We start from the raw sequence: 15,915 nt of genomic DNA on the forward strand, positions 1-15,915 counted from the left end.
GAAGAGGCAAGAAAGCTGCCTGGAGGAGGGATATTTTTGCTGACTCTTGAAGGGTAAGTAAGAGTTCTTCCTGGTAGAAAAAAAGAACAAGCTTGTAAACATTACCTCATGTTAGGTCACTACTGGATTCATGAATGTTCATTATATACATACAGTGCTTACCGCTGTGCCGCTGTACCCTCTCAGGTAATTACCATCATTAGCCCCAAATTGCAGATGAAAATTCAGGCACAGAGAGGTTAAGTGACTTGCTCAAGGTCACACAGCAGCTAAGTGAGGGAGCTGGGGTTTGAACCCAGGTTGTCTGGCTCTGATTGGGCTCAACTGATTTGTCACCCTGCTTCATTTAACATTTCTTAATGGATCTATTTAATTTCACTTGCTGCAGAATTCCTTTGGGTCCTTCCCCAGAGGGTGTGCTTGGTGTCTGTCTTCTGGCAGGAGAAAGTCAATATTGACTGGGTTGATAAACACATCCCCTCCCTGTGGAAACAGCTTGGTAACAAAGACCTTCTGAGATATTGAAAAGTTAGACCAGTGGGTGGGAGGAGAAGGGGCGAGCTGCAGTTTGGGGACAGAATTAAGGGTAAAAGTGAGGGGTCGTGTGTGGACAACCCAGCAGGGCACAACCCTTTTGCTGGTTTTTCACTGAATACTGTTTTGCAAATTGCTGCTGTTTTCTTTCTGTTTTCCAGCTCTGTTTTCTCTGTCTTGGCTCATGAAGTCCTGTGATACCTGAGCTTAAAACTGCTGAGAATGAGTGTGAATTAACCATGTACCTGACAAGTTATAGGTGTGCCATCTGTAGCCACCACTTATGGTGACGATGGTGGCAGAAGCAACTGTTTGGGGCCACATCTCTGTAGTGTTTAATGAAACCATGGCAACCTTTTATGGCACCCACTGTGTACCTGCTGTTTCATTCACTCACTTATCATTTTGCCATCTCCACGTCCCTCCCAGGACAGTGATAGTTACTTAATATTTAAATAAACTCAGTTCTTAAATACATATATTTTTAAAAGGGACTTTCTAATACTTGTAGTAGTGACATAATAAGAATAAAAGGAAAAGGAAAAATCCTTGGTGGAGAGGGTTTGGGACAAGTTGATGAATGAATGTGCATAAAGTGCCAGCACATAGTAGGTGCTCAAGAAACTCAAGCCAACTTCAATCCTGTTGCTCTGTCCAGCCTGGAGGACTTCTTAAAGGAGGAAACACCATGAGCTGCATGAATAGAGCAAAGGTACCAGGTGGACCAGGCTTGACTCTCTTTCCTCCCTCCCATTCCCAGGTCACCCCTCACCCCTGGAAGCCATGACAGAGGCCAGAATGCTGCCCCCACCACTGCCTCCAAGACTGGACTGGTTCGTGCAGACTCAGGTGGACCAGCTGACCTGTGGAGGGGTCCCTGAGTGGTTCCATGGTGCCATCTCAAGAGAGTAAGGACACACCCACACCTTCCACCCTGCCCTTCACCCTCTTCCCTTGTCTGCCCTGACTCTAGGCAGGTGTTTACTGCAGACTTCTGGGCTTAGCTCAGCTAAGTGTGTTAAGAGCGTGGGTGAAAAGAGCTCTGGAGTCCCAGACTTGAATCCTGCCTCCTCCATGGACTCACTATGTGACCTTGAGCAAGTTACGGGTCCTCAGCTTCCTCTATACAAGTGGCCACCAGACCAGTACTGCCAGGGACCTGACAGGCCCCCGCCCCCCACCTCACCCAGGTGGGGATGCAACTTCACCAGTCAGTGATGGCGGAATGCAGCCTCAGAATCTTTCTTAACACAGTGCCCCAAACAGCTGCCCTCAGTCCATCAGGGATTTAACCAACATGCACTTCCTACATCAGACTGAGCTCTGAGGACATGAACAAATCCACCTACTCACCCCTAGGGGCTGGCTCTAAATAAATGGCGAAAAGAACATTTATTGCCACATTCTGCATGCAGGAAGTTGAGGAAACTGTGAAAGCCACAGAGGGGAGGAACTGGGCATGGTTTCTGAGTTCTGGGGTGCACCAAAAGAAATAGAATGTGAGCCACACATTACAATTTTAAATCTTTTTAGTAGCTTTGTTAAAGGAGGGAAAAGAAACAGGTGGAATTAATTTTTATCATATTTTTTATTTAACCCAGTATATCCAAGATATTCTCATTTCAACATGTAATCGGCACCGAGTCCTCAAAATCCAGCACGTATTATACGCTAAAATCACATCTCAATTCCCACCAGTCACAATTCAAGGGCTCAGCAGCCACACGTGGCCAGGGGCCTCTGTATTAGACAGCTCGGGTCCAAAATCCCCATTCTGTCTCCTAGAAGGCCACGTTACTCTTGTGAACCCGGGATAATAGTAACAATAATACACTAAGTCCCCTACATACGAACGAGTTCCATTCTGATAGCGTGTTCGGAAGTCCAATTTGTTCGTAAGTCCAGCAAAGTTAGCCTAGGTACCCAGCTAACACAATTGGCTGTGTATTGAGTTGGCCAAAAAGTACGTTCGGGTTTTTCCATAACATCTTACGGCCAACGAACTTTTTGGCCAACCCAACAGTACTGTACTGTAAGAGGTTTATAATACGTTCGCATCTTTGAAAGTTCGCATCTTGAAGGTTCATATGTAGGGGAGTTACTGTAGTGAGCATCTTTGTGGGTTCTTACCAGCTGGCAGTTCCCACACTCATGCTGCATGCACGTCATCTGTCCTCAAGTGGGCCCTGAGAGTAAGAGATTACTTTCGCCTTAAGGAAGCTGAAGGTCAGAAAGGGACTGACCCTCACCAGGGGTCACACAGCTAACGAAAAGCAGTGCTGGATTTTAAAATCAAATGCATCTAAGAGCAGCTCCTGTTTTATTACCTGTGACACCTTGATCTACCCAAAGGTGCCTCTGTGGGGGTGCCTTCCAGGCATTGGGAAGGCAAGCAGGGGCTCTGAAAGATGGTCAAGGTCATCAGAGGCTTCCTGCCAACTCTGGGAGAACACCCCTGTCCCTGAATATCCCAAGGTCTGAAATAACCAAGAAAAGAAGGGTTTTTAGGCTGTTTGTTAGAGAACAGAAAAGTACAGGCCTCTCTGGCTCAGGGGGCACTGGGATGACTGGTGTACCGGACGTCTGGCCAGTATGCTTAGCCACCTCTCTCCTGTATTTGCCCTTCCAGGGATGCCGAGAACTTGCTGGAGTCACAGCCACTGGGATCCTTCCTCATCAGGGTCAGTCACAGCCACGTGGGCTACACGCTCTCTTACAAGTAAGGCCTGGACTAGTGGCCAGGGCAGGGACAGGAGGGCTCTGGGGCTTCCTTGGGGGAGCTAGTGGTGCTTCATACAACAACTGCTCAGTGAGCAACCAGTGCGAGGGTCTGGCCAGATCTAACTGAAGAGTAGGCAGCTGCAGGTCTGGCTGTAACCCACAGACTTGGGCCTGGCGGTAACTGAGACTGTGTGTCTGAGAACAGGAACTGCTGAGGACCCAAGAGTGGCAGCTGCATTTCCCCTTACTACCCCTCTCCCCCGCCATTTAAATGTCAACTCCCTGACTTCACTCAGGGGGACATGTTAGGGGAAGCCAGGGCAGCCCAGATCCTTAATTTCTCGATGCCTGATCCAGCATCTCAGTTAGAGGATTCAGCAGCGCAAACTACTTTTCAAAAGGATTCCAGGCCAAAGGAATTTTTTAAATGGACCTATTACAGAGTTACCCATAGAGGGAAAAGCTTAGGCCTTTAGTCACACAGTCCAAGGCTTGGCTCTGCCACTTAAGACGCTGTGTGATCTTGGACAAGTTACTCACCCTTTCTGTTCCTCCCTCAAAGTCCTCATCTCTAACCTAAGAATGCTAAAATGAATCCAGAGTCATGATGGGAGGATTAAATGAGGCATAGTAAGCACATAGTGGGCCATTAGTAAATGCATCCGTTCATTAATAATGGAGCATTTATTCAGTACCTGTACCAGTTTTCATTGTTGTCATTTCTATTGATCATTTACCCGTGGCCAGGCACGGAGCTAAGCTTTTACCTGCAGTAGATTGTTCCATCTTCACAAGAAGTCCTGAGGTCAGCCTTCGTAGCCCCATGTTACAAAGGGGGAAACTGAGGCACAGTGCAGTCACCTGCCAAGTGTCTCATGGCTAGTGAGTGGAGGAGCCTACAAGGGACTCTAGGCAGTTGGGCTGTAGCCATGATGCTGCCAGATCACGGGCTGGGGGCGGGGGGGACAGAATGATGGCGAATGAGATGGCAGTGTCTCCACAGAGCTCAGAACTCCTGCCACCACTTCATGGTGAAACTTTTGGACGATGGGAGCTTCATCATCCCTGGGGAAGAGAGAGCCCATGCCTCTCTCGATGCCTTGGTCACCTTCCATCAGCAGCAGCCGTTGCGGCCACACGGGGATCTGCTGACGCAGCCCAGCCAGCAGGTGAGGGTTGGGACCCCCAAGGGCCAAGCTCCCCAGTCTCTTTTGCTCCCTCAGCCCCCTCAGCCTCTTGTGATTCTGTCAGTCTTGCGGTCCCCGTTTCTCTTGTGGCCCCGCCCCTCCTGGTCCTTGTTCCCTGGCCCGCAGGCTGATTTTTTTTTTACAGGAATTCATGTGCCAGGTATAAACTTGGCTGATCTACAGGAATAGCGTATTTCCTTATAAGACTCAGTGGGTGGGGCCCAGCCCTCACAAGCTGCTGTGGGAGGGGCATATCTCCTTATAAGGATTGATGGGCGTGGCCTAGGCCCTCAAAAGGGGCTGTGAGTGTGGCATATTCCTTATGAGGCCCAGAGGGCAGGGCCTAGCCCTCAGTAGCTGCTGTGGGAGGGGCATTCTTCCTTACAAGGTTTGTGGATGGGGCAACCTCTGAGCCCCCATTTCCAGGATCTGGGACCAGAGCCCCATCCCTGTACCCTCCTTGGGATTAAGCTGCATGTCCCCTCTGCCCCACAGAAGGATCCAGCAAATGCGGATTATAAGGATCTCTTCCTTTTCTCCAACGCATTGGCTGAGGAAGCCACCAGCTCTGCTCTTGGCCTCAGCAAACATCAGAATCCCTCCTCTTGTCCCATGGCCCCACTTGAGGAGGTATGTGACAGAAAACTGGCACCTTCAATCTGGAAGGTGGGAGGTGGGGCAGGGGGATGCAGGAGCAGAGGTGGCCAACAGCTGCCAGAGGAGACTTTCTAGAATGAAGATTAGATCCCGTAGCTCCAAGCTTAAAACTTTTCAGGGAGACTTCCCTGGCAGTCCAGTGGTCAAGACTCTGTACTTCCAATGCACGGGGCGCGGGTTTGATCCCTGGTCAGGGAACAAAGATCCCACATGCCACGTGGGGTGTGGCAAAAAAAACCCCCAAAAACCAAAAATAAACAAAAAACTTTTCAGTGATTTCCCAAGGCACTGAGATTAAAATCCCAACTATGATCTCAGGTCCCGCTACCCATCACCAGCCCAACTTCAGCCCGTCTGCCAACCCTTCTGCTGTTCTGACACATCAAGCTAACCTCAGGGCCTTTGCATGTGCTGTGTGCTCTGCCCCCAGATTTCCCATGCCTGACTTCTTTCATCACTTCTTCTTCAAGTATCTCTCTCCCCAGTCTCCAGACCTAAAGTAGCCCCTCTGCCTTCTCCATCACGTCATCCTGTTTATTTGCAACAGAGCAGTCTGTAAAATTTGAAAAGTCTTATTTATGAGTTTTCATGTTTCCTGCCTGCCTCTCCCATCAGACTGTGAGCTTTGGGAGGCCTGGGAATCTGGCTTCTCCTGTCCCTCAGAGAGGACCTGGCACATCAGTGGGTTTGCAGGTGAGGGTGAGGGAACAGTCAGGGAAGGCTTCCTGGAGTAGGTGGCATAGAGCTGGGACATTCAGGATGAGGAGGAGCCAACCACACACAGAGATGTAGGGAGGGCATTCCAGACAGAGGAAACAGCACATGCAAATGTCCTGAGGCTCAGGGTGAAAAACAGAAGAAAAACAAAAGTCAATGTGTGGACAGAGTGGAGTGAGCAAAAGGGAGATTGTTGGGAGGTGAGGGGCCAGAGTCGGCAGGGGTCATTCATGCAGGGTCTTGGGGCCAGGGTGAGGCGCTTGGATCTATTCCAGGTGTGCTGGGGAGCCATGAGAGAGCTTGAGCATGGTGGGATTGATGGTGTTCCCTGTGGCTGCCGACTGCAGAAGGGGCTGTCTGGGGGTGGGAAGGAGGCAGGGACAGTATCCACGTGGGAGAAACTAGAAAGGGAGCCCTAAAGGTGGATCTTGCTGATGGCTTGGAGGTGGAGGGTGAGGGGAAGAGGGTCATTGTCATGGTTTGAGTCCCTCAGTCATCCATTATTTGGGAAGTGATCCCAGGAGGTGCCATGAGGGGAGCAGGAAAGTGGGTCAGGAGAGAGAGGGCCACCAAAAGAGGGTGCTGTAATGAGCAGGTTACCCCTGTGGACTCTGTGGAACACGCACTTCAGTTATCCCGCCTTAGGGGCAAGGAGCTGTGGTACTGATCCTCCCTTCCATTAATCATTAGTCAAGCGCTGTCTCTGGGAGGTTTTAATTCTCTGGTACCTCTGGTCTGCAAAGTGGCCAAAGAAGTCCCCAAGGCAGAGTCCCCACTCCTGGCATTTGGGAGTGGAGCTGGGGGCACCAAAATGCTCAGGACAGGGGCTTCCCTGGTGGCGCAGTGGTTGAGAGTCCGCCTGCCGATGCAGGGGACACGGGTTTGTGCCCCGGTCCAGGAAGATCCCACATGCCGCGGAGCGGCTGGGCCCGTGAGCCATGGCCGCTGAGCCTGCGCGTCCGGACAGGCTCCGCAACGGGAGAGGCCACAACAGTGAGAGGCCCGCGTACCGCAAAAAAAAAAAAAAAAAAAAAAAAAAAAATGCTCAGGACAAAGGGATGTGAATGGGGCATTGACAGCATCTGCCACAAATGACACCCAAGTTGGGGAACTGAACAACCTGGTAGATCAGGGGTTGGCAAACTACTGCCCAAGGACCACATCTGGCCCACTGCCTCCTTCTGTATGGCCCATGAGCTAAGCATGACTTTTACGTTTTTGAATGGCTGAAAGAAATCAAAAGAAAAATAGTATTTCATGACCCTTGAAAATCAGATGAAACCCACATTTCCGTGTCCATAAAGTATTATAGGAACACAGGCACGCTCACTCACTGACGTATGATCTCTGGCTGCTTTGGCCCTACAACAGCAGAGGTGAGTAATGAAACATAGACTTGACCTGCAAAGCTGAAAACATTTCCTCTCTGACCCCTTACAGAAAAAGTTTGCCAACCACTGAGGGAGACAGTGAAGCCCTTTACTGAGACAGGAAGGGTGGGTCGTGGGATCAGGCTTGGGGGTTCTCACTGGGACTTTCTTGGCCCCAGGACGTCTGGGTGGAACCCAGATCCCAATTTCTGGGGCAGATTCAGAGCTGTGGTAGGTGGAGTAGCCCCAGGTCTCACCTGCTCTCGGTTTCAGGCCTTCACAAACCCAGTCCTGCTCCATCGGCAAAAAGAAAGGAAGCCGTTGGCAGAGCCGGACGGGGCGTCCACGGAGGAAGCTACTTCCTCCTGCCCCCCGAAATCTCCTCTTGACGAGGCCCGCCAGAAAATCTGGAGGAATCTCAAGATGCTCCCCCGGACGGGCAAGAAGGTCCAGCAGCAGCTGAAATCCCAGCTGGTGGCTGCGAGCTCATCGCTCTGGGATGCCAGGCCATTGGTGGTGACCCATAGTTCTGGAGCTGGAGCAGGGGACTCAGCCCGGAAAATAACAGACCGCCAAGCTCCAAGAAACAGAGATGAGCCCTCCAGGAAAGCCTCAAGGTCGGCCAGCTGGAGCGAGACAACCTCGAGGGTCAGGGACTGGCACCAGGCAGTAGTGAGGGCCCTGTCCTCACAGGTGTCCAAACCAGAGACAAGGGACTTGAAAGAACCACAGGACTGTCTCCCTGAAGAGTACCGCTTACCACCACCCTTCGCCCCTGGGTACTGCTAGGTTCGCCCCGGCTCTGGGACCCTCTCTGCCGGGGGCCGTTCACACCTGGGCCTTTTGCTCTCTGCCATGACCCACTAGCCCTCAGGGACCTGAGGAATGTAATAAAGACATTGCTTGGGTCTGGTCCTGCGATTGCCAGTAAGGTGACCTGGTCATTTTAATAATAATTAGTAATAGTAATAATAATAATAGTAATGTTACAGCAGTGGCGTCTAGGACACCTACCCTGTGCCTGGCCTCACACCAGACCCTCCATGTTCATTATTTCTTTTATGCCTCTGAGCAGGCCCATCAGGTAGGCTCATTCTGCACATTTTAAAGAAGAGACAGGAATTTCCCTGGCAGTCCAGTGGTTAGGGTTCTGTGCTCTCATTGTCAAGGGCCTGGGTTCGATCCCTCGTCGGGGAACTAAGATCCCACAAGCTGCGCGATACAGCCAAAACAATTAAATTATATTAAATTAAAATTAAAAGCATCAAGCAGAGCCAGGTTCAGAGAGGAGAAGAGGTGTGGCCAAGGTCACATGGCTGGGGTGTCAGCACCAGGATTCGAAGCCAGGTCAGTTTGAGCCCTTTCCCCACGTAACCTAGGCACAACTCATAGAGTACATCCTTGTCTGTAACAGGGCTGTTCATGCCTTCCTCTCAGGGTTCTTGTGCAAATGGAGGAGATGAAACTTGTGGACGGCTTGGCACACAGTAAGCACTCCTGACATCAACGGCAGCTTTAGGAGAAGCGTAAGAGGCCCTTTCCTTTAAAAAGGGAGAGGCATGGGGCTTCCCTGGTTGCACAGTGGTTGAGAGTCCGCCTGCCAATGCAGGGGACACGGGTTCATGCCCCGGTCCGGGAAGATCCCACATGCCGCGGAGCGGCTGGGCCCATGAGCCATGGCCACTGAGCCTGTGCGTCTGGAGCCTGTGCTCCGCAACGGGAGAGACCACAACGTGAGAGGCCTGCGTACCGCAAAAAATAAATAAATAAATAAACACATAAAATAAAATAAAAAGGGAGAGGCAGCCTAGGGCTGTGGATGGGGATGGGCTCTGGAGGGAATCTTGGGTTGTGGGGCTGTGTGACCTTTGGTGAGTCACTAGACATCTCTGGGCCTGTTTCCTCATCTGGAAAATGAGGAGAAGAGCAGTCCCTCTTTCTCAGGATGAACCAGCAGAATTCAAATAAAACCTAGGGCTTTAGTGCACAGTAGGTGCTTAATAAATGGGGGTTAGGGTGGGAGTGGGTACCCTAGAAATTATACACAGTGGAGGCGTCTGGGAGGGTCCCTGGGGGGCTGGTCTCTGTTGCAGGAATGACCACTCCTTGGATTGACTGGGGACATGGAATGGGCCCCCAGGCTGACCATAGGTGGACTGGGTATGGGGCTTCCCAAATCTGCAAGATGTAGAGGTCTGGGATCTGGAGTGAAGTGGGCCTGGGTTCAAGTCCGCTCTGCAGATGACTTCAGGTGTGGCCTTGGGCAAGTCACCCCGTTGCCTCTGAATGAAGTGTGAGTTCTCCTCAACCAACCCTGCTGGGATGTCACAGGCAGCCAATGTGATGAAAGAATGGCAGGTGTTTCATGAACTGTAAAGCACTGTGCCAGCCTCAGTGAATGACATTCCTGCCACTACACCATCTCCAGAGGCCTCCTCTGGCGATTCTAATGAATCAGTGAGGAGGTGAAGCTTTAGTCTCCTTGAGGAATTCAGGGATTGAGGGGGAAAAAGGCAACTTGAGCAGTCGAGGGTAGGGTTGGGCCTTGGGAGGCCCTGAGCTGGGACAGCACGGGCCTGATCTCCACACCTCGCCTCTGCCCACCGAGACCCACAGTGAGGCACTTCCAGCCCTCTCAGTGGAGAGACATCCAGAAGTCACCCCTTTCCTTGTACAAATGGGGAAACTGTGGCCCAGAGAGGGTGCAGCCACACCCAGGATCACATAGGGAGAACAGAGGTTAGATCCTTGGCCGCCTCCCTCTTGTCTGCCAGGTTTAAGTTGGGAAACATGTTTTCGGAGCAGCTGTGGCTCAGTGATGTGTGTTTATTCCCGGAGCCCAGGGAGACCAGATTCTACAGTGAGATGAGGGGTCGCCCTGCCTTCCTCTGGCCCGGCTCCTCCTCCGTGGTACCCTCAGATGCGGATGTGGAAGGTGCTGGGTGCAAAGAGAAAAGGAGTCTGTCAGCAGGCAGAGGGTACCCTTCCTTCGTCCTTCTCCCCAACACTCCCAACTGGGAGTCCCCGAGGCATGCAAGGAGCCACAGTGGGTGGGGGAGAGATGGACCCCCTCAATAAACCCCAGGCCATGGCCCTCCTGACCCCCACAGGGATTGAGAGCACATCACTTTGGATCAGAGTTTACATCCTGGCTCCACCCCAGACTCTAAGTGCATGGCTACCCCTCTCTGGGCCTCAGTTTACTCCCCTGTAAAATGGGGATAAGCTGTCCCTCCTTCACTGTGCTGTAATAAGGGCTAAAAAGAGGCCAATGTACAGCGTGGGACATGCAGTAGGTGCTCAATTAGTAGCAAGGGATTCATCCTGGTGTCATTATTCGTGTCTCTGTGGCAGGAGACCAGCTTTGCTTATCCAGGGTAGAGGAAGGAGGCCCTCTGGTCATGAAAGGATACCACTAACGATAACAGCCACAACAGCAACCATAAAGCACAGTTATTGAGCACCTACTGTATGCCAGGCACTGCTCTAAATTCTTTCCATGTACTAGCTCAGAGGTCACTCAACTTTTCTCTGCAAAGGGCCAAATAGTTGATATTTCCAACTTTGCACAATGACTCAGCACCACCATGTAGCTCAAAAGCAGCCATAGACACTATGTATACAAACAGGCATGGCTGTGTGCCAATAAAACTAGCATTAGACACGGAAATTTGAATTTCATATGGCTTTCATGTGTCGTGGAGTATGATTATTCTTTTATTTTCTCCCCCAACCATTTAAAACTGTAAAAACCATTCTTAGCTCACGGGAGGTACAAAAACAGGTGGTGGGCCACCCCCTGTATTAACTCATTTAACCCATGCTATCCGCCTTACAGTGGGAGCACTGATTCTCCCCAGGGCTGCCAAGTGCTATTGTACAGTCTGTTCACTACAAAATGTTCAAGCAACTGAGGGCTGAAGTCCAACCATATTCCACTCACCCAAAGAGCTGTGTCCACCTGGAGGAGATGTTCACAAGGTCTCTAATTATCCCCATTTTAAAGACACAGGGACTGAGGCTAGGGAGGTCGGAAAAGTTCCCCAAGGTCATAAATGAATGAACAGAGGGATTTTCACAAAGGGAGTCTATGAACCCTTTCCATAAGAGCCTCTCTCATACATGGGAACGGATTGTGCAGGGTGGAGAGGAATGTCACCTGAGGAAGTCCGGTGCCCGCAGGATCATGTTCTGGAAGTCTTCCAGGGACAGTCGCCCGTCGTGGTCCCCATCGGCCTCATCCAGAACCTTCTCACACACCAGGCTCACCTCCTCAGCGCTCAGCTCTCCCCGTGTTAGCTTGGTCACCGTCTGCTCCAGGTCCCACACACAGATGTAGTCATCGTTGTTAAAGTCTGCACAGCAGAACAGGTGGAGCTGTGGTGGTGAGGGGACACAGGGGCAGGCAGGCTGGGCCAGTCATGGACACATCTTTTCCCTGTCTTACAGAGGAGGAAACTGAGCCACTGGAGGGAACCCAAGACCCTAGGGTAATATCTGGATCTTGCTTTGGAATTGGGCAGGGACCTGCTGGGAGGTCATTCATTCATTCAAGTATTTATTGAGCACCTACTATGTGTCAGGCGTGTGATAATTGTTATTCATTCCCTCTTTCAACAAGTATTTATTGAGTGCCTACTGTGTGCCAGGCACTGTGATAAATTTTCATTCATTCATTCATTCAGCAAGTATTTACTGAGTACCTACTATGTGTCAGGCACAGAGACAGATGGTGAACCAAAAAGACACTGTCACTGCCCTTGTGTCTCCTCAGAGAGAAAGTCAATAAGGAGTGAACAGATGAATGAACAAGAAATTAAGCAACATTGCTCCATGCAAGGAGAGAAATAGGCTGTGGCATGGAGAGTAACTCGGGGGCAGGAGTTACTTTTCACCAAAATTTCAAGGTAAGAAGGAGCCAGGGGAAAGGTATTCTAGACAAGGGCACAACAGAGGCAAAGGCCTAGAGGCAGAAAGAGTTTGGTGTGTTGGGGAAACAGCCAGGCCATTGTGGCTGGAATGGAGTCAGTAAACGGATGAGGTGGGGAGGTACCAGGGTGAGGTGAAGGACAGGGCCATGCAGGGCCTCGGAGCCCTTGGGGAGACATTTGTGATGGCAGGGCAGCCCCTGGCCCGACCCGGTCTCATTCCCGCTTCCCCACCCCGGGGCCCTGCACACACCATAAATTTTAAAAGCGTAGTAGGCTTTGAGGTCGCGGGGAGCCATTTCACTCATCACAGAAAACATGTCCAAGAAGTTGTCCAAGGTCATGTGGCCATCCCCATCCTCGGAGAAGACCTGGGCGATCCTCTGACGGAAAGGGTTGTCCTAGAGACAGGAAGCAGGGAGCCAATCCCTGACCAGGACCTTGTGGGGAGGGCTCTGCATGGTTTCACTCTCAACCCCTCCCTTCCTGGGAACCTCCAAGTACCCCTCACCAAGACTCTCTTCCTCCCATGCTCCCTGGAGAGGACTTCAGGCAACTCCAATCTCCACCCCAGTAGTCTGGGTGTCGTTAACCCCATTTCCAGCTTCAGAGGCAGTCACATGACCCGGGTGAGGCCAATCAGGGATTTCCATTCACCTGGTAACCGTGATTGCCTCTGGGATGGGCATATGACTCAAACTTGCCAATCAGAGGCTGCCCTGGGAGAGTTGCTGAAAAGTTGGGGTGGGGGAACCTTATTTCTGCTTGTTGCAGAGCTTATGGGAGGAAATCTGAGGCAGCTGGTGTTTCCCTTCACTACCTCAAGAGAACAAGCTGCCTGAGACTAAAGCCTCTTCCTGGGAGAAGCTGAAAGATGGAGGGAGATTCCCAAGCATATCCTCAGAGACCCTGGTTCCAGCTGTACGTGATGCTAGGCCTTTCCCTGCAGTTTTTGCTCATGTGATCGAACCTATTCTGTCCCTCTTGAATGAGGTTTCTGTCCCCTGTGATAAAATAATCTCTATTCACAGTCCCTCACCCCAAAAGTCCCCTCCAGAGTAACAAACTATGTGTCAAACATCCAGCTGAGAAAAACCCACATTTAATAGTTCCTACTATGAAAAGAAAAACTAATGTTCCCTGAGTACTTGCCACGTCACAGGCCCTGTACTGAGCCCTTTACCTGCATTATCTCATCTCATCTTCCCAACAACCCAGGGTTTAAATCCTGTCTATGTCATGTCTTAGCTGTGTGATTATGAACAAGTATCTTAACCTCTCTGAAATTCAGTTTCTTCATATGTAAAATGGAAATAATCACAGTACTCACCTCATAGGAATGCAGCAAGGGGCATCCCTACTATTTTTTCCCTGCCTGCCCCATGGCCCAGGCATACCTTCAGCTCAGGCATGCTGCCAATGAGCTCGTAGGGAACCTTCACATCAGGGTAGCTGGTATAGTCGAGAGGGACAAGCTGGGGGGCAAGGTCCTGGTAGCGATAGAAGAGCCTGGTGTGGGGACGGAAACAACGAGAAGGTCTGGGAGATGGGTGTGTGTGGCCTTGTCCCTACTCTCTCACTCTTGCAGCTGCTTACTCTACACTGAAAGATGCTGAGTCCCCAAGAGCCATTAGCCGTGGGCCTAAGCCTCACACACACAAAGCCAGACACAGGTGCCTCTAGTGCCCTGGGGACAAGGCCAAGGTAAAGAGAGGACTCCAGAACTAGGGAAAACTAGAGTGCAGGAAGCGAGCCAGGGAGGAGGAAATTCTTCCTGGAGGAGGGGGCATTGATGCTGGGTTTTGAAGCATGAGTAGGAGCTTACCAAGCAGATGGGGTTGACAAAGGGAGAGTGTTCATTCATTCATTCCCTCTTTCAACAAGTAGTTATTGAGTGCCTACAGTGTGCCAGGCACTGTGATAAATTTTCATTCATTCATTCATTCATTCAACAAGTATTTACTGAGTACCTACTATGTGCCAGGCACAGAGACGGATGGTGAACAAAACAGACACTGTCTCTGCCCTTGGGTCTCCTCAGAGAGAAAGTCAATAAGAAGGAAGCAGATGAAAGAACAAAAAATTAAACAGCATTGCTCCATGCTAGGAGAGAAATAGCATTCACATTTAGCATTCAGAGAATCTGAGCCAATCTATGTATCTCTGGACATTATCACACTGTTGGCAAGGCCTCTAAAGGCCCACATCCTCACACTTTCCTTCTCTCCCTTCATAATGGGGGTCAGGGTTCTCTCAGTGGGGTGGAGCAAACACAAAAGTCTAATATTCAGGTTTTTCAAAAGGGTAAATGAAAGACATTTTGCAAAACACCAAATGCCATACACACTACCTAGATGGTAGAGCCAGCTCTCCACCCTAATGCCCTCACCTGGTGACACCATACCATCATTGAAGCATGCTGAGCAGTAGCCTTGTAGAGACCATCCTTGATGAGTCAGAGGTCCCCAAGTTGCTAGGGACTGTCTCTGAGGGCGACAGGAGCCCCTTGGTCACATGATGGCTAGGAACTCGAGGAGGAGATATCTGGAACTTCAGTCCTGAGTTCCTTCAGAGAATAGCCTGGGCTTGGGTTTGGGCTTCTGTATGGCCTTGAGTAAAGCCTCATCCCCCTTTCCCCTCACCCCCCTTTCCTCTCAGTAGGTCTGTCTGACAAGGGAGAAGCTTGAGGCAGACAAAATGTTAGTCTCCAACTCCTTGGGGCTCTACCCATCTACCCAGGGGCCTGGGGTCAGCCTCCCCTGTCTGAGCCTCAGTTTCCCCATCAGTAATCCACTCGTGATGGCCAGGATGACCTTGCAAGCTGTCCTCACCCAGACAATGGGGCTCACTGGTGAAAGGTGTGTCCATCAATAATGAATGTCCTGTGCCCACACAGTTGGGGCCTTGGCCCCGATCACCCTGCAGCCAAACCCCAGCCAGCTTCAGTTTCACAGCTCCAAGTCCATGGGTCGGGGCCTCTGGATAACAGCTCCATGGGATGAGTGATGATGTAGAATACCCATCTATGCCTGTCTCGCTCACACCAGGGACCTGCAGCAGCCTGGAGCCACCTTCTCACTCTCTAACATTGATGTCAACCCCACAGCCCAGAACTGGGTCTAGACTCTGCCCCTGGCCTCCCAGCCTCTTCACACTGGCCTCAGGGGGATCTTTCTAACATGCGGATCTGCATCTGCCATGCTCACACACTTTCTATGGCTCCCCGCCACCTTTGGGAGAAAGCCCAAGCTTGTCAGCCTAGAGGCATGACAGCAGGACCAGATGTGACTTCTCAGCCTTCCTGTCTCTGCATCTATCCACCGACCATGCACGCAATCCCCCGATTAGTGCTTTAACCCTTATGAAGCATTGAACGTGGTCAAATTGCAAATCAAGAGACATATAGCAAGTTTCCACCTCTTCCTCCCTCCTCCCTAGACTGACCTCATGATTTCCTTCCTCGTGAAGAAGGTGCAGTCCTGCGGAGAGAGATGTTGGCTTGACCCAGATCCTGCCTGGGGGGCTCCTCCTTCCTCTCCCACAAGCCCACATCCATCGCTGCCTGAAACCACACACAGAGCCTCCCCAGAACGCTTGCTGACTGCACACCCAGGACGAAGAGATGTTGTTCCCATTTCTTGGGCCAGGAAACCAAGGCTGCCAAACCCACCGAGGGCTCGGCCCATCACCCCTACCTGATATGCTTCCAGCTGCTCATGAGTAAAGACTGTTTGCTTGTTGCCCATGGTGAAGACCACTGCCAGGACTCTGGAACAAGCTCCCAAAGCCCCCAAACTCCTC

The 15,915-nt window shown here is 51.1% G+C and overlaps 2 protein-coding genes across 4 annotated transcripts; one reads left to right on the forward strand and one right to left on the reverse strand.

The window, feature by feature from the left end:
- The first annotated feature begins 1,317 nt into the window (after nucleotides 1-1,317).
- HSH2D (hematopoietic SH2 domain containing) lies at nucleotides 1,318-7,975 on the forward strand. 2 transcript variants are annotated; one of them, XM_060092121.1, is made up of 5 exons: nucleotides 1,318-1,442; nucleotides 3,164-3,253; nucleotides 4,259-4,424; nucleotides 4,938-5,072; nucleotides 7,460-7,975. In XM_060092121.1, the coding sequence occupies exons 1-5, from the start codon at nucleotides 1,318-1,320 to the stop codon at nucleotides 7,973-7,975; spliced, it is 1,032 nt and encodes a 343-aa protein (XP_059948104.1). The 2 variants fall into 2 exon arrangements, with proteins under 2 accessions (XP_059948104.1, XP_059948105.1); XM_060092122.1 differs by having other exon boundaries at nucleotides 1,318-1,367.
- Nucleotides 7,976-10,102: 2,127 nt separating this feature from the next.
- On the reverse strand, nucleotides 10,103-15,860 carry CIB3 (calcium and integrin binding family member 3). Of its 2 annotated transcripts, XM_060092123.1 has the most exons (6): nucleotides 15,810-15,860; nucleotides 15,559-15,593; nucleotides 13,512-13,623; nucleotides 12,368-12,515; nucleotides 11,346-11,541; nucleotides 10,103-10,124 (listed from the first exon to the last, which is right to left on the reverse strand). In XM_060092123.1, exons 1-6 carry the CDS (start codon nucleotides 15,858-15,860, stop codon nucleotides 10,103-10,105), a joined length of 564 nt encoding a protein of 187 aa, XP_059948106.1. The 2 variants fall into 2 exon arrangements, with proteins under 2 accessions (XP_059948106.1, XP_059948107.1); XM_060092124.1 differs by lacking the exons at nucleotides 13,512-13,623; nucleotides 15,559-15,593.
- Between the last annotated feature and the right edge of the window lie 55 nt (nucleotides 15,861-15,915).

The sequence above is a fragment of the Mesoplodon densirostris genome, chromosome 3 (assembly GCF_025265405.1).
Source record: "Mesoplodon densirostris isolate mMesDen1 chromosome 3, mMesDen1 primary haplotype, whole genome shotgun sequence".
NCBI classification, from domain to species: Eukaryota; Metazoa; Chordata; class Mammalia; order Artiodactyla; family Ziphiidae; genus Mesoplodon; species Mesoplodon densirostris.

Bases quoted from the DNA above. Each gene is read 5' to 3' on its own strand.
- HSH2D (XM_060092121.1), top strand. From the start codon at position 1,318: ATGACAGAGGCCAGAATGCTGCCCCCACCACTGCCTCCAAGACTGGAC. The intron at 1,443-3,163 runs GTAAGGACACAC...TTGCCCTTCCAG, and splicing joins CATGGTGCCATCTCAAGAGA to GGATGCCGAGAACTTGCTGG. The intron at 3,254-4,258 runs GTAAGGCCTGGA...GTGTCTCCACAG, and splicing joins GGCTACACGCTCTCTTACAA to AGCTCAGAACTCCTGCCACC.
- CIB3 (XM_060092123.1), bottom strand. From the start codon at position 15,860: ATGGGCAACAAGCAAACAGTCTTTACTCATGAGCAGCTGGAAGCATAT. The intron at 15,594-15,809 runs GTAGGGGTGATG...CTCTCTCCGCAG, and splicing joins AGCAGCTGGAAGCATATCAG to GACTGCACCTTCTTCACGAG. The intron at 12,516-13,511 runs GTATGCCTGGGC...TCCTGTCTCTAG, and splicing joins GCAGCATGCCTGAGCTGAAG to GACAACCCTTTCCGTCAGAG.